General features: G+C 46.2%; 2 protein-coding genes across 4 annotated transcripts in view; both read left to right on the forward strand.

Annotated features, from left to right (window-relative positions):
• The window catches only part of LOC119617443 (synaptotagmin-7-like), a 54,770-nt gene extending 36,564 nt beyond the window's left edge, over nucleotides 1–18,206 (forward strand). The window contains exons 2-4 of the mRNA XM_037978153.1: nucleotides 4,154–4,257; nucleotides 13,878–13,957; nucleotides 15,252–18,206. Of these exons, the coding sequence (XP_037834081.1) occupies nucleotides 4,154–4,257; nucleotides 13,878–13,957; nucleotides 15,252–15,390 (323 nt within the window). The 3' untranslated portion in view covers nucleotides 15,391–18,206. The remainder of the gene's footprint in view (nucleotides 1–4,153; nucleotides 4,258–13,877; nucleotides 13,958–15,251) is intronic.
• A 985-nt stretch (nucleotides 18,207–19,191) lies between these two features.
• The window catches only part of LOC108230030 (synaptotagmin-7-like), a 30,313-nt gene continuing 24,646 nt past the window's right edge, over nucleotides 19,192–24,858 (forward strand). For 2 of the 3 annotated variants that reach the window (XM_017405816.3, XM_017405814.3), the window contains exon 1: nucleotides 19,214–22,112. In XM_017405816.3, the coding sequence (XP_017261305.2) occupies nucleotides 21,004–22,112 (1,109 nt within the window). In that variant the 5' untranslated portion in view covers nucleotides 19,214–21,003. Of the gene's footprint in view, nucleotides 22,113–24,858 lie in introns of all 3 variants that reach the window. The other variant, XM_037978151.1, reaches the window with a different exon arrangement.

The raw sequence follows: 24,858 nt of genomic DNA on the forward strand, positions 1-24,858 counted from the left end.
TCATTGTGACCTACCTTCCCGCCACATGTTGGACCTACATGCATGTCGGATGCCAGTGCAGCCGCGTGCGTCCGAGCAAACGTTTAACCTCTTGCGTGATTTGCTCCTGGTTGTCCTCTCCGGTGAAACGGGATTATTACGAGCTCATTCACGACATCATCGGTGGCACTCGCCCCCGACCCCCTCCCCCGGTACACAGAGCCATTTAATTTCTCTTTTATGTGCGCATGAAGGGGATGGCCGCCGAAACCTAAAACAAACACGCCACGTTCAAGTTCAAGAGTGCTCTGACTTCTAAAGGCTTTTGATCAAAGGGTTCAATGGGCTCGTTCGCCTCACTCGTCTTTTTTTCTTCCAAGTGGCGCCATTTCAAATGTGATTCACCACCCTTGTTTTCGAAAGATGCATTCTTTTTCTTGTGTGTCCCCCAACACTCGTTTAGGATCAGTTGGTTCTCTGTTTGCATATTCAGCATGCAAACAGCCGTTTTACCCTTTCACCTTACCAATTTCTTCCCCGCGCCGAAGTACCTCCAAGCGAAGAGTTGCGTGCAGCCGAAAGCATAAATTGAATTTCCTGAGCGCCTGTGATAGCTGCGAGTTTTGCAGACTTGTCTTGCTCTAATGATGCCACTTCTTTTATGCAGCCTCGGAAGATTTGCATATCTCCTTAATACCTCGGTGCCGTGTGTTTCCTTCCTTTTTATTATTTAGCACAGCCCCGAACGCCGCAGCGCTCTGGTAGAGAAGGAATGTACTGTACGTTCCACGCAGAGGCAAGCAGGTTCAGCTGTCACTGCTGGCCTTTTTTTTTTTTTTTTAGAATACAGTGTTTTGATTGGAAGCTTTCTGCTCCCGTGGCTTTTTTTTAACGACTGCTACAGCTCATAAAGCATGTAGCGCCCCGCCCACCTGCCACCTCTTCCACCCTTCGACCTTCAGGGACAACGCGGGGGACACGGAATCCTGCATCAGCTTCTGGCTTTGGAGAATCCTGACACATCCAAGCATCCATCACTGAGCCGCTCAGCGCCGCTGCCTCCGTAAGCCCCTATCTGGGGAGCAGTCGGGCTCTCCTTGTTTAAGATTCATTGCTCCTCTTGCTAATGTCATGCTTTCTAATGGAATTGGCTTTATTGACCTCCTTATGGAACATACAAGCTGAGTATAGAAGCTATTTCTGGACGTCTATAAATAGTTGTATTCATCATTCAGGACACAACTGAGCTCCACTGACCATGTAACACTCAGAGAGTCAGTCGTCTGAGCCGTCTCCATTTGCAGTCTGCCTGACTAAAGATAAAGACAGATAAATAATGGGAGGGGGCACTTGTATGACTATTATGCTGATTGTATCTTTCCAATCAGAGCGAGATCAGTTCTCCTTCAGACCAGGTCCTCTGCTGTTTTTCATGAGATAAACCCCGGCTGGTTGTGCGATGTTTAATGAGATTTTTAGATATATGTGAGAGAGTAGGTTTCCTTGGAGGGCAGAGATAAATTCCCTAACGTGAAGTTTCCAACCCAGTTTCCCTGAAAGTGTGCGTCGACGCTGTGTTTTCAGGAACCCACAGTTACTTGGGCGCGATTTTAGCGGCCAATATTTGATTACCGCAGTGAAGGACGAGGAGGTTGGTTTGGAAAACCTTCCCCGGAAAAACTGTCGTTAAACTTCTGTAGGAAAACCGTATTCTTCTGTTCTTTCCATCGCATCTCTTCGTGTTAAGTCCTTTCAGTTAGATTTAGATTTTTAGGGTAGAAAATAAAATACCTGAACAGAAAAAAAAAAAAAACCATAAGTGGTTCTCACAAGTCAACACAGTCGACTATGCACATGTTATATTATGCATCGTTTTGGTTCCCGGAAATGTGAAATGGTTACATAATTCTTTGGAGACTGGCTAGATGGAGTCGATTTTTAGAAAAAGGGTCCAAATTTTGCGTGTTGTGTAATTTTTAAGTTCTTCTGAAAAGAACAGCAGAAGTACAGAGGAGCGTGGCGACACCGAGCCTTAACATTAAGACCACTGAGAGGTAAAAGGACATGCTCCTCAGGTTTTTCACAACGATTTGCAGGGAAAACTTGCATTTTGCTTTGCACACCGATGCTTGTTTGACATTTGTGAAGTCTAGTCAGAATCAGGGGAGGGGGGGCTCCAGAAAGTTTTCAAACAGGTGGCAATATGGGGGCCACCAAAACCAAAACCACAACCCATATCATAATTTCAGGACCTTTTATTATGTTGTTGTTGTATATAGGCTATTTGAAACCTACTGCAGTGTGGGAGTAAGTGAATCACCTTCTGACATAGGCCTACTTTGTGTTTTTTCCTTTCTCCGCTTGTTTTACTTTACTAACTCAGAACAGCAAGGTCACTCAACTCACCGGAGCTGGTTCTCGCCTCTCCTCCTGAATATCTGTGATGGATTGACTCCAAAGGTTAATCAGTTAAATAATTGTTGATCGGTTGTACATTCAGTGATCATTTTCTGAGAGTTTCATTCAAATCTGTCCAGTGCTTCACAAGATAATTAGCTAACAAACAGATAATGCATACGTATTGCACTGTCTGGGTGCCGTAGCCCCTTATTGGCTCCCTCTTGGTGGTGCTCCTGATTGTACTCCTTCTAAGACAACAACATTCCCTTATAGAAGCTGTCCCCGTCCCTAGAATACAGCAAAATATGTCCCTGTCTCTTAGAAATGGCCCACACAGCAGGACAAAACATTTGAGGTGTCCAACTGAGCTACACACTCCTCAGATACAAATCTGATGAAATCTAAAGGGATCTGGAGAAAGCAAACCCAACCCGCCGGGAACGTATTGATCTGAAAGGACGTATCGATAAGTAATGGACGCCCTCCAGATGTTCTGCGATTAGGCCCAGACTGATCAGACTGAAGAGAAAAACGAGGGACAGGCTCAACATTATGTCATAATGTTATGGCTGATTGGTGTTTACAGTACAGGCTTTAAAATGTGAGCAAAAAAGGCCGTCAACACCTTAAAGGTCAAAGTTACACCAACATGTTTGGACTTGAAAGCAGAGACTTGTTTACAGTGGAAGCGGCACAGGGCACCGAGCGATATGTAATCACCATCTGGTCTTAAAGGGCCAGCGACATGTTTCACACTCCACTGCCACATGCACGCAGAGAGGGACTGTAATCATCCTGAGTGGATGTGAATTATGAGTAAGGCATAAAAGTTTCTGACTCCGAAACAGACGCTGACGCTGAAGGATGTCTCTGGCCCGTTCGCATAAAACAACTTCATTGCCACGACGAGTGCGCCTTTCTGAGCTAATTTCTCCCCCACAGGGGTTGGATGAAGATGAGAGTGAGTTAAAGACATGAAGAAGGCCAAAGATGGAGGAAAAGCCAGAAGTTGGGGTAAACAGCTGCTGTTTGCCTGTTCTTGTCAACAAATGAGCTAAAAATGTGTTCTAACGTTCATTCTGAATTTGAATATATTTCCATTTCTCCCCCCCACTGTGCAAGCGCCAAACCTCAGAGAGGTTGCGTGTCCGTGTCCTTTGGAGTGAAGTTAAATCTTGATGTGCGGGTCCGCTCTGTTGCCGAAACACAAAAGACAACTCACCGGATTCTCTCTTGGATGATGTTTTTTTATGAGCCACCGCTCTCACCGGGCATCTACTGATACCCATTAATCATGAGCTCTGTTGTATTGCCAGCCAGGCCTCGACTCCCCCCCACCACCACCACCGCCCTCCTTTTTTTCCCCCTCCCCTCCCAGCCTGTCAGTTAACAAGCAGCGACACCGTGACAGTGACGTGCACGCGTCTTGAGTGATGCCCGGTCCGAGGTCCTCATTGAAAAGGTATTGAAATGCTCCGGCACGAACCGGAGCAGCAATGAGATTGTATTTCTCCCCAGCTTCTCATGGCAGGATGTATAAAAAAAAAAAAAAAAAAATCCCCGGCAGCTCCACTCGGTGATTCGATTAAACGTGGAGGGAGACGGCACAGCTGTATTTCGAGCCACCTTCCACGTTTGACAGCATCTACATGTTTCGGTTTTGCACACAATGAAGTAAATATCTCTATGTTTATAAAAATAAATAAAAAATTGAATTTTTCTTTTTCTTCTTCTTTTGCCATCTCCCTATGTACGTCCGTGCTGGTGTGCACAGGCTCGGTGTCCCTCAGTGTGTTCCTGGTCTCCCTCGCAGTGACGGTGTGTGCAGTTTGGCTGGTGGCTCTTTGTGGCATCTGTGGTTGGTGTCAACGGAAGCTGGTGAGTTCACACACTCACACACACACACACACACACATATCCTTCACGGTGTGCACCACAACGTCCTGTCATATTAGTACCTTCCTAGTATGCTCTCAAAATTCGAGAGCTTCAATGAGAATCTAGAAAAGACAAAAACACAAAAAAGGACATTCATGCAAATAAGTGGGACTTACTGAATGAGAGTCGCAGATTTAAATGAAAACATTATTTGTTGCTATATTTACCGGTGTAGGGGAAGACATCAGATGTTTTGCATCACTAAAATTACCAATAAAGGGAAAATAAAGGCTATCTTCATTATTCCTGAAATCTAGACTTCATGTGTCAAAATCAACTACTTTAATTTTGCATAAAAATGTGTTATATAATAAATGCACTGGTCAATATTACAGTACTTGGTTGGTAATATGTGTGGTTATGTTTTTGTATTTCTTTAGCTGCATGAGTTTAGTTTTCCTTTATTTCTGTTTTGCACTTGAGCTGAGGGATCCTGATGCAAAAAGCTGACATGATAAATCCAGAGGATCTCGAGATTATTAGCAATGGAACAGCACTGACTGTTTAGCACTCACACTAACTTTACAAGCTGTCGTCAGCTCCGGCCTTACCTCAAAACACAAAACAGACACGGGGCTTGAAGTTGTCGAAACGTGCTGACATTTCGAGGGAACGCAACACAGACGGAGCACGCTGACCTCTGAACAGAGGGCGTGACATCGTGATTATGTGCTATGAAATGCAATTGATTAAAGTGGGACGACCACTAGCCTGAGAACCCCCACTTCACCTGACTGATTCGTTTAAGTTTGTTTGACTCTGGTCATGTTGTGTCAGATATTCATCAGTAGTTACTACCTTATTAGCCATGATGTCAGTCATAGAGAAGAGGCTAAGCTAACGGCTAACCAAACGAGGTCCCGTTTTATTTTATATTTCTGGTTTATAAGACAATTCTTTGTCGAAAACAACAAGTTGGCGTGAAAGAATGCTAATATAAACTCTTGCATGACAGCATTTGTTTTGTTTGATGTTTTCTTAACTCAATATCTATGTTGCTACAAGAATATGTGTATCCATCCATCCATCCATCCATCCATCCATCCATCCATCCATCCATCCATCCATCCATCCATCCATCCATCCGACTTTTGTTCCTGGGTCGGGTCGTTGGGGGGGCAGCAGGGAAGCCCAGTCATCTCTCTCCATGGCCACCTCTCCCAGCTCTTCCGGGAGAAGGTGTTCCCAGGCCAGCCTAAAGACATAGACTCTCCACCGTGTCCTGGGTCTTCCCCTGGGTCTTCTCCCAGTCGGACATGCCTGGAACACCTCCAAAGGGAGGCGCCCACGAGGCATCATCACCAGAACCACCTCAACTGGCTCTACTCAGGTTTAATATTAGCTAAAAACGATTTTAAACAGGCCCTTGCCTGGACAAAATATCCTGTCCCCTTCTTACTCTGTGCTCTATGACTGATGTCACGGTGATAAGGAACTAACTATTAATAACTTTTTGACAGACTATCCCTTCAAAGTTAACTGTTTCGAGTTAATGTTCCCCTCAAACTCTTCTTTTCTAGCCCACTGTTGAATGTCAAGCACCTTAGGTGACAGAATGGGGAAGTACACAACATGCCTCACTACATAATACCATTTGCAGTGCTAGAATCACCAGTGAGGTGACTGCGCCTCGATTGCCCGCTGATGTCATTACAACACATAGGAGTGAAATGATCCATGCTGAAAGGGAACAATACAGGCATTGTGTTGTTTGTACTGTATTTGATATTCCACTTTAAAATAAATGGAGCAGCGAATGGCTCCCAGCTTCCTGCTGCGGATGGAGGCAGTTCTGCTGCCAACATCTTGGGAAGTCTCTGAGGTGTACCTCTGAGCCTTGCTGTAAGTGAATCTTATTTTTATCCCGCGACAGTGCTGGAAAAACAGCCACCGAGCTCCACGGGCTCGGAGCGAAGTGACAACGTTTTGCCCCTCGTGACCTTGCGAGGTCCATCGAAAACCGTGCCAGGAAGTGGTCGTCTGTCTCACAGGAGATGCTATTTTCCGTGTGCATTTCTGTTTAGATCATTGACTCTTATCTGGGTTTGTGTTTGTGTGTGTGTGTGTGTGTGTGTGTGTGTGTGTTGCAGAAGAGGTGGGAGGAATTAAGATGTCAATTAAACACTTTGTAGTCTCCGGACCACTTACTTTGGGGGAAAAATGTCAGCTGCCCACTGGTGTGAAACCACATTAAACGCAGCTGCGTAATGTACAAAATAATTAAGTGTGACTGAGATGAATAGCGCTCATTTCTGTGATGAGAAACTTGTTATTGATGCGGCACCGTGATGGAGCACAAACATTATTAATCCAGTTAAGCACCGTTTTCCCATATTCAGAGCACCGTCCTCGACGCGTGTGCCTTCTGGACGTGACCGAGGAGCAGTAAAGCTTGGCGGGAGCTGGTCTTCTGGAGAAAAGTTGCGTTTTGAAAAATCTACTTCACCTCTCTCGATTTTCTCTGTACGACTTATTCTCCTCGGCAAGATTTAATCCCCCACGAGCACATGTGCACGTACGGTGTAATTTGCGCAAACAAGGTTCCTTTTAACTAAGACCCCATGTTCTAATAAGGCGACTATAGTTAGCGTTAGGTTGTGCACGCCGAGCTCCTCTGCACAACATGTTCTCAGTGGGTCATGGATGCTCAGCGTGTAATTCTCATTTTACCGAGAGCCACCACAGGCCAGCCCGTGTCTAAAGCTTTCGTTTTTGATATTTCAGTGTTCACCCTTCGTCGGTGTCAGCTTTTGTAAGAACAAACGCTCGCCTGAAGCCTCACGTGTCAGTTGCGAGTGGGCCCGTGCCAGTTGCGGTTATGATTCATAGGTTAATAGACAAGATGTTTTGGGCGAGCGTTGCTTTTGGTATTTTGGCTTTGGCAACCGGTGCAACAAGGTTTTATTTTAATAGTCCTCACGTGCAGTCATCCTTCGCCCTCCGTCAACTAAGCTCCCTCGAAGTATGGCACTTTAAATCGCTCCTGTTTCTGCCATCTGGTTGGTTTATCGCTGCTCGCAAAAACGACTGGTTCTTCGAAGAAACTTTTTTTGAGTTTTGCTTCCATTTAACCACTGTTTCTGTTTGCTTTCCCCTCTGTATTTACGAGTGCAGTGACCTGAGCTACTTTGTATTAGACGCGACAACAACGAAACACAAATAATAATAATAATAATACGCAGAGCTCTTGTGATGTGATTATTGAGCTCCTGCGTGGTGAGACTGATGGCTGCCAGCGAGGGGGGGGGGGTCGTGTTTTAGATGGTGGCAGAGATTTTCAGCGATCAGAAGTTGTGTAACCAGCATCTGTTTGAGCAGCACGGGCTGTTCGGCATTCAGGAACCCTCCACCTGCTCCTTGTTCTGTTTGAACCGTGACATGTTTGAGAGCGGGCTTAGGATTAAATCTTAGGGTGTTCCCATTAATAATTAGCTCACATTTCCAAAAAATTCAGTCGCTTTGGAGATGTTACTGAATATATCTATAAGATATATGAGAATATATCTATGAGATGGCAGACGCTGAACGTTTAAAGAACTCTAAAAGACAAGTAAATCGAGTAAAATGATCATAGCACTGCGTTACATATTTAATAACAGTATTTCAGGTGGGATCCATACTTTAGTGCTTTAATTATATGCTGAAGGATACAGGTTTATATTAAAAAAGTGTTTTGACAGGTGCTAGATACAAATGATCACTTGGCGATTGAGCAGCGGATAACCATTTTAACAGTGCACTCCTCTCTAATTATGGTGTGATGCTGGTAATATTGAGTGAGCATGTAGACTCTTGTTGCCTGCTAATTCACAGCAAACAAACACAGCTGGGTGTTGGAAGGCAGAGTACTGCCTACTGAGACAGAGAGAGTGGTACTTTTAACTCTGCCTCCTCTCATGTCGGGACTCTTAAAGAAAAACTCTCAGCATCACCCCGGGCAGTCCGACGGCACATCTTTTTTTTTTTTTTTTTATGTCCATCTGGAAGCTCTGCTGCAGAAAGTAAAAGCCTGGGCTTCTTCAGGCTTAGCCCGAGCTAGCCTCCTTTCTCCTTTAAATCATACATCAACCCTGTAGATTTCACTCTCCTCTGGAAAGAGATTTCAGATGTTTGTTTTTTTTTCCTGGGATATACAGCACACTCTCTGGGTGGGGTGGGGTGTTATAGCCCCGAGTGTTTGGACGACCACAGTCACCACCGTGGCGTTAACTTTCCACAACTTTATTTCTACTTTCAGCCCTTGGCATTTTTCAAGCAGCTTCTGTTTCTGTTTCTTGATTTTTGCCCCCACCGAGCAGTAGGATCTATCACTGCTGCCTCCTCCGGTGTCTTTGTCCACCATCACAATGTCCAGCTGGCCAAGTTCATGAGTTTGGATCTGAAGCTCCCACAGGACCATTTGGACTTTGAGGTTTCCAAGCTGCACCCAGCACAGACGTTCCCATACACCTTTCTAGCCCCCTGGTGAGGCTGTTTTGTGAACTCCGTCCCTGCTTTTTTTCCATCCTGCCGTTGCTGTATGTGCTGCACTGTCCTCGGGGCATCTTTCCCAGTCGCGCATATTAGGTGCTGTCTGGTCCGTTGGACCCCGGCCTCTGTTGTTCTTGTGCTGCCATGGTAGTCCTTTGTACTCTCCTTCAGCCCAGTTATCTTTAGCCACTGGTTGGATTTTTTTGATATCAGCCACTTCCACAATGTGCCGGTGGTACATGCCGCTCTCAGGGGCTTATCTTTCCATGATGCAGTTCTTCATTGGAGGCTTTCTTCCTGATGTACTCCGGCGTCTTAGTTGTTTCATCCCGTACAGGGGTTCTGACGCTCGATAGTCCTTGACCTCTCTCCTTCTACAGTAATCTCAAGAAGCTGAAAATGGAGTGCAACACTCCACGCATCGTGAGGAGCTTTTTTTTTTTTTTGCCTTGATATCAGTGGCTTTTTTCCCCTCCCCTGGCCAGGTTATTAAAGCAGTGGTTGTACCTGACACCAGGCAGGACATACGTGTTGGTGGCATGAATTTTGTCCCTACCATTCAGCTGGCTCTTTGCCTAATGATTTGTAGTCGGCTGAGCGAACCTTTTCTCTTCATAGTTGTCATTTGGCTGTTTTATCCCAACATCTTTGAACTTCTGCAGTGTTGCCTTCTGGCAGTTTTACCCCTTCAGGTGTTATCACTTTGCCTTTTTAGGATATCATTCAAACGCATTCGATGGATCAGTGAGTCGATATCCTGCTCATTTTTGTCACAAAGCTTCATGTCATCCATGTAGAGGAGGTGACTGATGGTGGCCCCATTCTTGAGTCGGTATCCGTAGCCAGTCTTGTTGATGATTTGGCTGAGGGGGTTCAGTCCTATGCAGAACAGCTGTGGGGACAGAGCATCACTTTGGTGCTAACTTGAGTGTTTGGCTTTGAATTGTCCTCTAGAGTCATCTTCCACATTCCCATTGAATTATTGATAATGGCTCTCGGTGTCATTTTGATGTTGTACAGTTTCCTCCACTCCAGGACTCATGTGTGGCATGAAGTCATAATTTATTCTACTGAAATCTGCTTCTACAGTGCACCTTTTTAGGTAGGCAGCCAGAGCCGAACGCCTTTGTTTGGCGGTCTCCAGCGCCTCGGATGTGGACCATTTGTTGTCACTTTTTTAAAAAGCTCTTTCTTCAGTGCATCTTTCTGTTGCGCTGACACCTGCCTAACTAATCTCCACTTAGCCTTTATCTTGGCTTCCAGCGCCCTCCTTCCAGTTTGTTTAAATCAAGTCAGACAATTGGAATATTCGAAATAAGCACGCGGTTTAGGGAACAGTCGTCAAAAATATCTGACTGCTAGTTGGAAGCGTGAATGAAATGACTACTTTCATTGTTAAAGCCAGTGTTTTGTCATACAGTCACAAGCCGACTTCCTCTGCCGCTCCTGTCATAATTAATACTGCAGCTGGAAGGCTTTGCGAGTCGACTATAAGCTGGATTTTAGTTTTATTTCAGGAACTTCTCGGAAAGAAACTCTCCCAAGACAGTGTTTTTGTCAGACGGCGTTACCCCGAATAAATAAAAAAATAAAATAATAAATCCCACCTGAGTAAGATTTCACTGAATCACTCGCAGAACGAGAATAAAGTGCTTGTCAAACGTTTCATGGAAGCAGCGAAACAAAAGCTTTCCTCCGCAAACTTACAACCCGCAACGCACAAAATTGCATCTGCAGAACTGAAAAAAACCAAAAACATTTATTTCTCTCAACACGCGTCTTTCAGGAGTGATGGTAAATTCTTTCCCGCCGCTGTCTGACATTTGCAGAATCACTGCTACCATCGATCAAAATGGCCGAAAGGGTCTGAAACTGTTTTTACATTTCAATCAATTGTTTTTTTTTTAGATCATTAATTCTCTTATTTTCATTTAATCTCTTTTTTTAAAAAAAAAGTTGCACAAACATCTCAAATCCTGTTTTATTGAGCGCCTTGGGTATTGATTGGACTCTACACCATTTGCTTGGACGGCATCACTAATCCGTTGCTTTGGCCTCAGATAATGGCGTTTTAAAACATTCTGTTTATTTGTTAAAAAGGTCTAATTGGAGGCTTGCTGCAATTACAATATGTCTCGTAAGTGGTTTATTGTTTTGCGCTGAGGCTGTTATACGGGAGGAGCTCACAGCTGGACCGTACTAAATTCTGTGATCACCCTCTGTAGTGGAACAAAGATCCAGGTGGTGGGTTGCACATTCCCCTATTGGCTTTCTATAACCTAGATTTGAGGTATTGACTCCATTTTCTCCATTGTCTTTCATCTCCGTTTGGTAAAGCCGTTAAGCTTTGTCGTATTATGCACTATGGATTTTTGCTGCCTCCACACCTCCCCTGAAGAGGGTTTGTTATCCGTTCTTGTGAATGAGCTGAATTTATGCCGTGAAGGGGCAGGGGAAGTTTTTTTTTTTTTTGAAGCTGTGTTTGTGCCCTGAAAGGAAAAAAAAGAAAAAAAATGAGTGTCTCGCTGCAGAGAAGGAGACTCCTTCCCTTTTTATACATCCAGCCCACTTGGGACCGTCTGTCACTCACCGCTTCACTCAGTTCTCATTTGCACCTGTCCCTCCATGTCTCCCCATCCCATTGTTTCACAAGCTGCTCTTCACCATCTTTGTTTTTTTTCTGATCTGGCTTCCTTTTCCATGTCTCCTTATTTTATTTTATTTTTTGCACTGGACTTCTTCTCTTCTCCTGCGTCACCCCTCTTTCCTGGAAGTTTTCCACTTTGCAGTGACCGATGCCCGGGCTTTTCTTCGATAGTTCGTCAAATCCAAGAAATTACCACGCAGGCGTGTTTGCCTTGTATTCGCCTATGTGGACGTATTTGTGGCACCTTTAGTAGTCTGAAACGGTGCAGCATAAACATGAGACTGCGTAAAAAAAGAAGAAAAAAAAAGTCTTCTGTCACTCATTGTTTCATTTTATACAATAATACTGCCTGTATGTTGGAGCCATTATGTCAGGCAGTAATAGCAGCTATAAAACCCGTAAAGCGCAATAAAAGAATTATGAATAGTCTCGATAATGCAGGCTGGGACCTTGCTGATACATTCTGAGTTCACAGACGTTAAATGAAACAGACGCTCGCACTGAAATCGGGATAATTTGCCAAAGTACTTTTTTTTTTTTTTCTTTATGTCAGGTTACGAAGCGACACTTTATCTAGACGTCGGTGTGTAAATTACAGCCGTCCCTGCAGCGCGGCGTTGGTTAACTGGTCATCCTGTCAGTGTTTATTCATTTGTTGACCTTTCCGGTTCCGATTAGACCTGAATATACAAGACACGCGCCGCTTTGTGTTCTTGTCCTTGTTTGTAGTAGATATTATCGCCACTGTAGGCTTTTATCATTTTTTCTCAGCAGTGCTTCTGTCAACTCTGACTTTGTCTAACAGCATCGAAAGCCACAATAAGGTGTGGATTATATTATTTGGACTGTAAAGCTTAATGAGCAAAAACAAAACAAAACAAAATGACAATGACATCAGATGCTTTTATCATCTGAAACAGACTAAAACCACAACATTTGTCCAAACATATTTCGGTGAAGATTCTCAGTCATCCAGGAAACGTTGATCCCGAGAAAACAATCTGAAGGCAAACTGGGCTTCCTTTTCGACTCTTGAAGACACATTACTTCTCGTCCGAGGAGCTTTTATAGATCAAAACGGCAAGTTTCAGCCTCATAAAAACCGTGAGCGTGAAATCTCTGCACCTTTCAGCTACGAACTGAGAAAGCTCTGCAGATGAGAAGGAAAACATCTTTAAGAACCAAAGAAGTCCTGTCGCCTTTGATTTTCTTTCTTAGCACTGAAACATATTAATCACTGTGGTACTTTCACAAAAGAAAAAGGTCTTACTTGGTTAAATGCAGGCTGTGACATCATTTAATGTTCTCTACATTGTATTGATTTTGTAGATTTTACTCAGGAAATTTCCTACTTCTATATAACCCACGGCTGCTTCTCTTTTATATTCAGTGTATGTTCTTGTATATTCTGTGCTTGAAATCCTGGCTTTTAAACAATCGTTGCACTTCCTGTCTTGACAGAAGCGCTGATGCTCAGGTTGGGGCAGGATACGTCTTGTGGGTTGTGGTTTAAAAAAAAAAAAAAATACAGCTTTATAAATAAAGCAAAGGGGAATCAGTTGCGTTGTCGCATCTGTGGAATATCATGTTTGTGAGTCGGTACCATGTCAACAGGATCATGTTATCTCCATCGCAGGGACGTTTAAAAAAAAAAGAAAAAAAAAGCGATACATTTTTCTTAGAGTCAGTGTTAGTGTAGATACTGAGATCGCAGTTTTTTAAGCTGGTTTACCGGAGGACCCTGGAAGCATGGACTTAGCGAAGGGCGCTAACCTCCAGTCAGCCCAAAACGCCCTGTCCGCTGAGCTGAGCCAACGGGGTTAAAGCCCGTAAACCTCGCGTTGTTGAAATCTCACCTGTCCTCGTTGTGCATCCGAGCATTGCTTGCCCTGTCGCGTTCACGGCATTGGTGCGGGAGGGCGGCTTTAGACTGATCCCGTCCCCGCTCCACTTGTGGTGATGGGGGGGGAGCATCAATAGAGATTACCTGCAGTGTGACACGTGTGAAACACCTTTAACAGTAATGAGCCTTTCCAGAAGAAAGCACACGACAGACCCCGCTTTTTGAGCCCTTTAAATTGCCATTATTTTCATGGTTACTGCAGGTCATGCTCCAGCTATTTGAAATCAGGCCTGCGCAGGACTTCCTAGAGGCCTCTCTCCAGCACCCAGCGGATTACCTCAAAGAGGCAATTGCCATGTAAATTTCAGGGTGGGTGCGAGTGACAATCATAGTCAGGAATGGCTCTTCACAGCAGATTTGATTTGACTTTGATTAGTGTAATCAGGGTTCCATAAGGACTGACGGCACAGTGTTCCTGAGATAATGGGAGAGGCATTTTACACTTGGAGTTAGTGCAGTGAAAACACCGCTTCAGAAGGACAAATCCAAGCTAACCTTTCCTTTCTCTCGTGTCGCCCCCTTCCCTCTGCTCGACTCAAGGGGAAGAGGAATAAGCCGGGAGTGGAAACAGCAGACACTCCAGACTCTGCACGTGGGCGAGGGGAGAAGAAAGCCATCAAGTAAGTGTCTGTTAACTAGTTGGGGTAGAACAGTCTGGTGATAATGAGCTCCATTTGGTTGAGGCTTTGAGTCCCTCAATGTGTACGACGCACAAACAACGCAGAAAACGAGCCCCTATTGTTTTCCCCCGAAGTGCTCAATTTCTACAAGAGCCTGTTTGGGGAGACGAAACAAATACAAGGTTAGTGGTTTAATCAGCCTAGGCTTAATTTGCATTAATGCTTTTGTCCTGATCTTATGGGTTGTTAAATCCTTTTTTACTGTAAGTGCCACGCCTCTGCGTTGCTCAAGACACTTCAGGTTTAAGGAGCAAGACGGGGACCTGATCACTGCTTCTCCAAAATGACCGCTTGTGGTGGTTTTAATCTCACATTTCTTACAGGCCTCAGATTCAGACTAAGGCATTTTTAAGGCGATAGGTCAGTATCAGAAAAATGTGTTTCTCCTTTATTTCCTTCTGTATTCCTCTGAACGCCTCCTTTAACCTGCTCATTACTACTACTTCTCTTCTATAGCCTGGTTTTTGCTATTTTTCAGTGTGTGCTCTTTAATGATTTTTTTTATTTTTCCTGTATGGATGGTTTTAAGCACTAAAACTGGCTTCAGCTTGTAAATATATCCCGACTTGATTTCTTCAGTCTCCTAATTTTTGCATTTTCTTTCTCACTGGCTCCGGCGGCATCGATGTGCTCTGTTGGTCATTTCAGCTTCCAACTCGGTGTTACATTACCTTTCTCTCCCGCTCTGTCCCCGTGCTTATGGCTCTGACCACTGCTGTGTGACTTGTATGACATTAGTGATTCTGCTCACCCGTTTTCCTCCTCTACTTTGACTGCCTGCGTCTTATTTCTCTGCCTTGTGTCTCGTGTTCACGCTTCCTCACTTCTCACGCCACGGATGGGGGGCAGACTTCATGTTGCCGTCTGTCTTTCATGGGTTGATGAACAGAATGTAATCACCTGATGTGTGTATTTATATATATTATAATTATTTTCTTGCAGTCGTTCTCATTTTCTCTTTGCTGTGTCTTTGCTACCGTGTGCTGTTTTCTGAAAACCCTTTTCCCAGGCTTGGCCCTTTTATACTTTTGAGTCAAACCACTCCAGTGACGTGTCTGCTTCAGGTGGTAAAACAGACCTTTTGAACTGGGTCTGTTGTATTTCACCCTTGATGCAGCTGAGAACCGTCTCCGTCCTCAGTCCGAGTCCAGCGCCGTCTCCACACCGAGGATCACCTTTTGCCAAGTCTGTCCGTAGTTGTGTTGCTCTGACCTGTCTCTCTCTTTGGCCGCAGTGATCTAGACAGAGACTTTTGGAATAACAATGACAGCAGCACAGTGCAGCAGAGGTGGAGCTCCTATCCGCCCAAGGAGTTTGTACTAAACATTTCTCCTTATGCCCCATATGGAGATCCTCGCCTCACGCTCAAGTGAGTCTTGGTCAAAGTCTGGTAAGAGACTTCCCTCCCAGCAGGGCTGTAACGAGGCAGGGGCAGTGCTGCTCTTCCTCTTCCCCTTCTGTTCCCTTTCCCTTCCCTCCCTTCCTATGGTTTCCCCACTTTCCCCATTCATCAAACTAAACAATTACTCGTGCATATTAGTTATTTAAACAATTCGGACCTCTTCCCAGTCGGGTAAAACAGAATCTTATGATGGGTAACTGAATATATTTAGGCCGAATCCCATTTCCTAGTGTTACTCCTCCCTTACCCCATGGCTCTTGATTTAAATAGTAGTGTTTTAAAAATTAAAAAAAAACTCTACAAAAAGAAATACTCTTTCAGGAAGCCGTCGTGCCTTTTAGAAAAAAGGTACGAAATCAACATGGCTGCGTATCGCACGGAGGAGTTTAAGCATCTTGGAGTCTCGTTCGTGGCTGATGGTGGGATGGAGCAGGAGATGGACCCACAGATCAAAGCTTCGTCTGCAGTAATGGTCTGAACTGTCGCTCCAACCCTCACTTGTAGTCATTAGATATGGTTGGTGAATAAAAGAACGAGATTCCACTTCTGTAGGGTGGCCGGGTTCAGCCCCGGAGTTGGGGTGAGGAGCTTGGAGCAGAGCGGCTGTTTTTCTGCAGCTGAGGTGGTTCGGGGATCTGATTAGGAAGCCTCCCGGTGTTTTGGGCATGTCCCTCTGGGAATAGGAGAAGGGAGGGATTATTATCGGGATTCCCCAGGAGGCACTGGAAAGTGCCATGGGAAGAAGGAAGTCTGGGCTTCTCTTTTTAAACAGTAAACCCCCCCACCCCTGGGCGTGAACACTATTACGGTAGGGCTAAGGGGTAGAGGGAAGAGGTGAAATGGGATTTGCCTATTTAGCGCTCTCAGCTTGGTTCCAGTACCCAGTCTGTACGATGTATGCCATAGAGGCGGAGTTTAAAAGCTACATACTGGTTGTGTTGTAAAACGCAACTTCCCTCACCAGTAGCAACAACAGTACCAACCCAACCAGCGTTGGCACACTGGAGGGCACAAGTGATTGCTAAAGATTACTCATAATCTGGCTGGGAACATGTTGGCCTAAGAAAAGCCAAACGCACATATTAGAGCGTCACGTGAAAGTCATTTGGCTGTCAGCGCAACAACAAAGCAGCCGCCCTCCGGCCTATTTCTGCCGCGTCCCCTCGCGCACTGTCAACTTTAAATGAACACATGTTCAGGATGCCCCCTCACTCCCTACAGCCCTGCTGCCGCTCCACACTAACTCCTGACCTCTAACCTCGCGCCTCTCTCCCATGGTGCGACCATGGAGACGGACAACCCTCAAAAAGTTTTCCTCTCCAAAGCCGATCTGCATACCTTAACCAACCTTCTCTATGACCTGCGCATCCGCTTGTCCTTTTGCTCGTGTCACTTTTTTTAATCTGCCGGTTGGTCTGTCGCTTTCGTTGTGGAGGGTTGACCGTTACCACCAGGTTGCAGTGTGGTGCCAGTGCTCGCCTGTATTTAACATCCATCTGTGGCTACTCTTCGATTCTCTCCATCAGTAACAAAAAAAGATTAAAAAAAACAATCTAATGTGTGCTGCACTAACATTTAATCACTTGAACTGCATCTTCTGTCTATCATTTCGGGAGACAGGATAACTGTTTTTTTTTTTTTCTTATTGCAATAAAAGTCTTTTTTTCTTCCACTCACCTGCCACTTGAATCCAATAAAGCAAGGTCACAACTATCTTCCTCTGGGCACTGAGAGGACTCTGAGCTTAGACTTCCTGCTACCAGGCATGTAGCTGATAAAACGTCTAATAACTGGTCATTTTTACTAGACCCAGGCGATGAGGACTGTGTATTAGATTGTGTAGAAAACGAAGACGGCAGTGTGCCTGTGAATGCAGAGGATGACGAATTGTCCTCAAGATCCGAGCCAAAGTAGAGCCTTAATATTTCTTTTTTTTTTTTTTTTTTTTTTTACTCGGAGTGGTTCTTTTCTTGAAAAAGCTTTCAAAAATGTCATTTGTTTCGCAAATATATGCTCGTCAGCAGCTCCTGCCTTCACGTGTAAAACGGAGGGGAAAAAAAAGGAGTTTCTCACAAAACAAATGGCAGAAATGATTCAATTTATCACGTGTGTGAGAGCCAGCGACACCCGGTTAAAACAGCACGGCATTCTGATGGTGTCCTCCACGAGGAGAGGCTGCTGGGACGGCCTCCCGTCTTCAACCAATAAGATGTCGCTATAAGACAACGGAGAGCTGGGACATCGTTGCCTTTTTTTAGACTCTCTCTCTCTCTCTCGAGATCGGTCCCCGCAGTGACACCGGGCCTCATTTAGTCGGCGCCCGGGTTAAAAGAGTTTTCTGCGTCCGACGTTCATTTGAAACGGTTTCCAACGGGGGAAAACCCTGCGCAGTCCCGGAAGATGGCTGGCATTGTTCAATGAGCCAGTTTTTCAAATTTGTGCTGTCAGAGTATTTACAACATGCAACAGCTTTAAAATAAAAAGTGACTTCCTGCTCCACAGAGCTGATATCCTGATAATCATATAATCGACTATGGCTGCATTCTTTGTGTTTCTACTTTAAAATAAAGAAGAGTTAAAATCTTCCCCCTTGTGCTTGGCTCAGTGACGGAGGCTCGTGTGTCCTCCGTCAGCCAGCTGCAGCTGTGATCGATGACATTCTGTACCTACGTGCAGCGTTGCGTCACTTGGTCAAAATTAAACACGAAAGGTGACCCCCGGCGCGAGTTTGGCACCTCCCGATCACCAGAAGGCGGAGTCTCGGGGAGCCTCCCCGTGTTTAGTGTTTCCGGCAGCGCGGGGTGGGGTGGTGGTGGTGGTGGTGGTGGTGGGGGGGGAGTCCATGCATATTAATGAGATGTAGTCATGTCACCAGAGGGCACTAATGTTCTTTTAATTTTGATCATCCGCTGCACCCGTTTTGAGATTAAATTTGAGTTGACAACTGCTTTTAATGGGAGCACTGATTAATTTCAGTACCTTGCGCCTGTTCTGGGGAGCGGCGTGATTAGATTGCCTGCGTGATACTTTCTGCTTTGCAATGTGACGCATTTATCTTCTTGAAGGCTGTTACCGACTCTAAGCGGTGTCTAAATGACAAGCAGATACTTCAAAAGAGACATTCTGCAGACTAAGGTGAAAACATAAATATATATAATAAAACAAATAAATTGCGATTGGTGCTTCACAAAGGCGCGTGCATTTTTTTATCAAGCGAGCCGTTTTTAATGATGACATAAATAAGCACTCCTGTTGCTCCGAGCTGCGGCGATTATTTGTTTAGAAAGCGATTAGGAAAAGAGGGATACGACTCAGGTCTGTTCCAGAATGAAGTCCTCCAGGCCCAAAGGAGGAACTACTTGCTGGTTTTCCACCCTCCACAGGCTCCTTTTCCTCCTCCTGCTGCCTCGCCTCACCTTACCTCACCTCCCTCCTCCCCACACACACCTCTTCTTTCTCCCCCCTCTGGACTCCAGACCTCTTTCATCCACCTGCCTCTCATTTGACCTGGAAATCTAGGCCTGCCCCTTCACACAGTCCACCGATCGGCCTCACCTCCTTAACCGTGTGGCTGCTCAGCCTATTTTCCTGTGTGCGTGCGCGTGTGCTTCTCACACTCTTTGGTCTGTTTTCTTTTTCTCCTTCTGCCTGTCGTTATGCTCCCTCTTCTGTACCCTCTGTCCACTTCGGGACGCCTCTCGCCCGTCAGTGGGGCGGTGTCAGGGGGGCAGAAGGGGGCCGCAACTGGGCAGGGGGACGCTGGGGGGGGTCCTTATCGCAGTGACAGCGTTAAGAGCATGGTGTCGGAGGGAGCGAAGGTCGGGAGGTGGCAGAGCGTCCACGGCCACATGCCGTCCGGAGCATCGAGACCCACCAAGTAAGTTCCGAACCGAGCCCGACACATTTCCACCGCGTGTCTGTTCCAAACAAACACCTCGCTGTCACGCAAAATGTCATTACAATCTGCTGCTGGGAAGCATCACCGTCACGTAACTGCAGTCTGTGTGTTGTATGTGCATCTGCCACTTATTACCCTTTTTAAAGTCAACCCAATTCAAGATGGTCACTGCAGTTATTCAACTTGCAAACACAAAAATGGCTATATCCCTTTCAAATGTGCAGATATTGAGTTACAACCTGGTGTAGTACTAGCTAAGAGTCATCCCCACCACATACTCCCAAGTGCTAACAAACTGCACGAGATCTCTGTTTCTGAAGTTGAAATTCCAAGCGGTGGCCACTGCGCCTACCTTCAAGGAATACGTCATTCTTGCGCGTTTTTTTCCTGCATCCGCTGTTAACTGAACGAACCCGCTCTGAGGCGAAACAGGCTAGCAGATTGGAGTCGAACGGGGAAGGGAGGGAGTCGCAGCTTAGGTGGGAAGGTGAGCGTGTCGGCACAGATCAAGGTGTTAGCGCCGGTGGGGGAAAAAAAATGTAAGCTGTCATCAGCGGCGGAAGACAACTACAGTTGCGAGAGCTGGCTCACGCCGACCTAAACCGTCAGCTGACACAGGCAGCCCAGCTCCACGGGCGTGGCTTCCTGCGCCAACCTGCAGGAGAGGAGGATTTATTCGTTTGAGAAATGACGTTGCTTGCAAGCCTAATTTAAAACAGAAGTTTAAAAAAAAAGTAACACAGAAGTGGCCTCATTTTCTTTTACCATCTGAAAAAAACTCACATCCTGTCCAGTTCACTATCTAGTGTCAGATCTATGGATGTTGATGTAAGCTGTGGTGTTGGATCTATAACCATGCTGTAAATGAGGCAGCTGAATGCTTCTTCTGTGATTTTTTTTTTTTCTTTTTTCACCTTTCATTGACACTTCATGCCTGTGACTTCGTCCTCCTCAACACTGACGTTCTTCACTCCCTCCTTTTCTCCTCCTCTCATCTTTTTTTTTTTTTTTTTTGCCCCCACTGTCTATAATTGGATTCTATTTTCGGGCCGCCATAAGTGTCTATGTCTCTTGTGTTTGTGTCTCGCACCCCATTTTCTGTCTCTCCTCCATCGTCACCCTCTGCTCCTATCATTCTCATCACTCTCCTCTTTGTCACCCTTTACTACAAAACCACTTTTTCTTTTGCTTTTCCCTCACTCTTTTATTTGGGTCTGTTAAATGCGATGGATATCACACTAAAAACCTCATGCAAAACTGTGTTAGATGAGGTGAAGTAAACTGCACCTAACTGGTGTAAATAGCTCTCCCATGACCTATTTCTTGTACTCTGGGTTACACAGTGATCCAAAAGAGGAGGATATATTTAGCGTGTGGAGAAAAACAACAAGAAAAGAGATGGTAAGAGGTATGTGCAAGCATGTAAAGAAATCTTAATTGCGTCGTAGGAGCCGACACGCGCTTTCATGTGCCATTTTAGGAAATGCAATTAGCCAGTTAGGCAGCGTTTTTGAAGGGAAGGAGTGGAAATTGGGAGACTGACAGAGGGAGGGAGTCGTGTTGTAGAAGTTGGTTGGCTGCGAGAACTCTCAGGAGGTTCGGCATGTATTTAAAAGGCGAAAAATACTTAGAGAGAAAAGAGCAGAGCCTGTCAGAGATGGACATGTTGACTGGCGTGTAGAGGAAATGAGGATCTCTCATCACACCAAAAAGCCTTCGTCGGGAAGGCCCGGAGGCTGCAAACCTACGGCGCGCGCGCCTTCGGGAGGTCGCGTGCCGCAGAGCCGCCCCACGCCCGTCCGGACAGTGAACATCCGGCCGCCGCCACATCGGGACCCGGCCGCGTTCAAAAAGCACGCTCAGACCGCGCCGCCGCGCAAGCCGCAGCCACGTCCGACGCAGGCGCGCAGGAGCAGCTGCCCCGCGCAGCCCCACGAGCAGCACGCGGCGCACAGCGATCACCACTCAGGCTGCACCTTCTACTGCTACTTCTGCTACTGCTGTTACAGCTGTTGCCTCACGCTGCTCTCTTTTTCTCTCCTCCTCCTCTTGTCTCCGCCTCCCAACACTCCGGCCTCCGCCTTGACCTCGAACGCCACCGCTCCCTCCTCTCCCATCCCACAACCTTCGACTTCCTGTTTGGATAAACTGTCCTGTTTCTATCCCAATGTCAACATGACCCCTTCTCCCCACTGCTCTGCACGTCCTTATTTGACCTCTGGCGTCTCCTCACCTCCCTTCCCCACCTCATCTCCTGACCAAACCTCCTCACCCTGCCATGGCTCCTCCTCCGCACCCGACTCCCCTCCTCACAAACCAATCCTCTGCCGGCCCTGGCCTTCCACGCGCTCTCTTTCCGCCCTGCTCCTCTGCCCCCCCAGCTTCGGGGACCCGGCGTTGTCCTACGCCTCCGTCCTGGAGCACATTCCCTCCGGGCCGGCCCGGCCTCGGACGCTGCTGCGCCAGCAGAGCCTTCAGCAGCCGCTCATCCACCCGCTGGGCCCGGGCCTCAGCAACCACCCGCCCACAACGTCCCAGAGCCTGGGACAGTTGCACACCGCGCCCGGACAGCCCGGGGCGGGTGCCAGGAGAGGCGAGGGAGGAGGCGGCGGTGGCGAGGGTGGGGGTGCGGGTACGAAAGGCGGCACCCGGGGTGCGCGGGGCGGCCCAGCGGGATCGGCGTCCTCTCGCTATAGGGGAGGTGGAGCAGGAGGGCGCTCACGGGCCAATCCTGGCAGCTGGGATTACATGATGGACCAGATCAAGAATCGTGGCCTGGATGTCAAATCCTTCCTGTAAGTCTCAATATGTCTTCATTTATGTCTTAATGGAGTCTTTTTTTCAGTCAGAGCCACTTCAGCCTCTGTCTTCATGTCCTAATGTTATATTCTGTTCTGTGCAGAGACACTTGACGTGTTTGTATAAGCAGTAGCTTAAATGTGTAATACTTTAGGAACATAACTGTGCTTAATGACACTATATTTAAATACTAAATAACCTGCATTTAAATGTATGACAACAGTTTCTTTCCCTTCAGGTTCTTTGTTTTTTTTCTCGTTGTTTATTTTTTTTCTTAGAACTTTGCATCTGATATCCAGGGAAGGATATTACTTTTTGCCCGCCAAAACAGGCGTGTTTGCGCTCGTACGGGTGTGCTGACGTGAACGGTGAAGTGCGTTTGGAGCCGAATTTGGTCCTTACTTTCATTAGAAACCTTCCTCGAAGGGCGGGGAGAAAACGTGTGAGACGTACAGTTCCAAAGGCAGCCGAGTTCATCTTATAGCTGATTATGGTAATTTAGGATAATGAAGTTTTGAAACAAACGAGGAGGCAATAAGCGAGCTTCTACAAAACAAAGCTATTAAAATAATAAGCGCGGAGTTATAAATGTAAATAAGCTGTTATCTTTTAGCTTTAATCCTGTTGTTTTGATGATGGACTTTTGTCTTCATTAAAAACACCACATTAGATCCTGAAATCGCAGGTCACATTGGTTTATTAGATTTAATTTTAAAGGTTTGGCTTCCCTACCTAAATGAACACTTTAATGCCTCTTAAGCAATGATAGCTGTCCTTTTTTTTTTCTAATAAGAATACACGGCGCCGTGTCCTTAATGAGCTGTAATAAAACACAAAGCTTTTCACCGAGCAGTCTGTGGAACCAAAGGGAGAAGAAGCGATAAATTCTATTTTTAGAAAGTGATGTGCAACGGGGGGAGACGACGACATATTGCGGGCTACTTCTGTCGGAGGATTGTTAAACGGTTACGCTGCACGCTCCGCTGAGCACCAACATCTGTTTTGATGGCGTCCGGCCCGCCCCGCTGCAGCCGTCGCCGCAGAACAGAACTAACGGGGCCCCGTAATATTCCCGAGGGTGTTGCTCAAAGAATGTCGCTTCATCTCTCGGCCGCTAAGTTTCCTGGTTTCTATTTATATCCCCGCGAGCACGTGCGACTGAAAATGGCACCTTGGCGTTGTTTTGCTGCAACTTTTAGACAAAGAGGTCCTTGTGCGTCCGCGCGAGAACAACAGCGAGGCAGCTGCGTGGAGTTGTGCGCTCACCCCGATGCATCGATCGTACGCCGCCACACAGCACCATTACTTCCTGCAACATATTGTCTCTCCGTGCTGCTTGGAGGAGGCGGGGACGGCAGAGGGGGTTAGCGAGGGGACAGACGAGCAAGGACACTGTCAAGGTACAGCATGTGCTCAGAGTGCACTGAATCAGTTTTACAGTAGCCGCTCACCGCTCATTCCACTTTCCTTTTTTTTTTTTTTTTTTTTATGTGCTCTGAAGCTTCTCTGGGCGTCACAGCTGAACTAATGCCACCGGCTAACCCGGCGTCAGCGAGGCAGCGCACCATGCAAAGCGCCAAGGTCGCTGACAATATGCCCCACGACTGTCAGCCGTAACGCTCATCGTTGTAAACGGGAATTTGAGGTCATCGCTGGCGCGTTTCCTCCTCTGCAACACCAACGCCTCGTATGATTGACGACGGAATGGGGGGCCGGTAATCGACACGACCCGTTGCTCGAGACACTTAATTTCAATCTTGGCCTCGTTCCCCGTTGGGGAGAATCATTCCCTAATGAGAGGGTTGATGCCGTTGACACAGATCCCTTGCCTTTGGAGAACTTTGCTTAAATGGATTACTTTGGAGATTGGTCTTCGTTCTTTTTTGGCTCGAAATCAATAATTTATCTCAGCTTCACTGACGCCTCTCCCCTCGCTCGCCTGTCCTCCTTTAATGTTAGGTGCGCTGAGTGAAGTGCTTTAACAAGAGTCCTCTGTGTAAATGCCCATACTTAAAAGGTAATGGGAGAGAGGCGCGATCCAATAACCTTTATACTTACAGTGTCCATGTAAGCACCAGATCATATCGCACGAGGCAGGGATTCTTGACGAGTGAGAGCTCCTTCGCAATTAGATACAGCAAGGACAACCGATATAGTTCTTGTTATCCTTTCTTTACATCAAAACATTTTCTGGGGACAATTACACGGCATATATGGGCTTAGAGGACGGACTCACAGCTCACAGAAATCATATAAACTATAACATATTTAGTCTTAGCTGTTGCTGAGACATAAAGTTGGGTTTTTTTTGTTAAATGGCTTATTAGCAAACTCCTTTACTTCAACCAGCAACAGCTTTGGTCGGTTTTTGCAACTTTTATTTTGCGGGTCAAAACCTGGGAGGTTTGGGAACCGCTGGGCTGAATCCTAATCCTGGAGGGCGGCTGCCAAGGTGGGTGACAAAGTAATGCGCACGCAGTAGAATGCAGTTTTGCCCGTCAGCAGCATAGGCCGTCATTTTCAAAGACGTGGCTCGCTGGTCGCTTGCTCGCCAACACTCAGAGTTCAGTGACGCTGCGATGAAAAATTTGCCCGTTTTCTCCCATTTTAGAGTCGCAGCAAAGCGAGATGCTACCTTTAAAACTGCACCACGTGTACGAGCTCAGCATATAGACTTATGGCTTAAATATCAACGTCTGAATTGGAAGAGGGGCTTAAGAATATGAGCCTATTTAATATAAA

This window comes from Kryptolebias marmoratus, linkage group LG11 (assembly GCF_001649575.2).
Source record: "Kryptolebias marmoratus isolate JLee-2015 linkage group LG11, ASM164957v2, whole genome shotgun sequence".
NCBI lineage: Eukaryota > Metazoa > Chordata > Actinopteri > Cyprinodontiformes > Rivulidae > Kryptolebias > Kryptolebias marmoratus.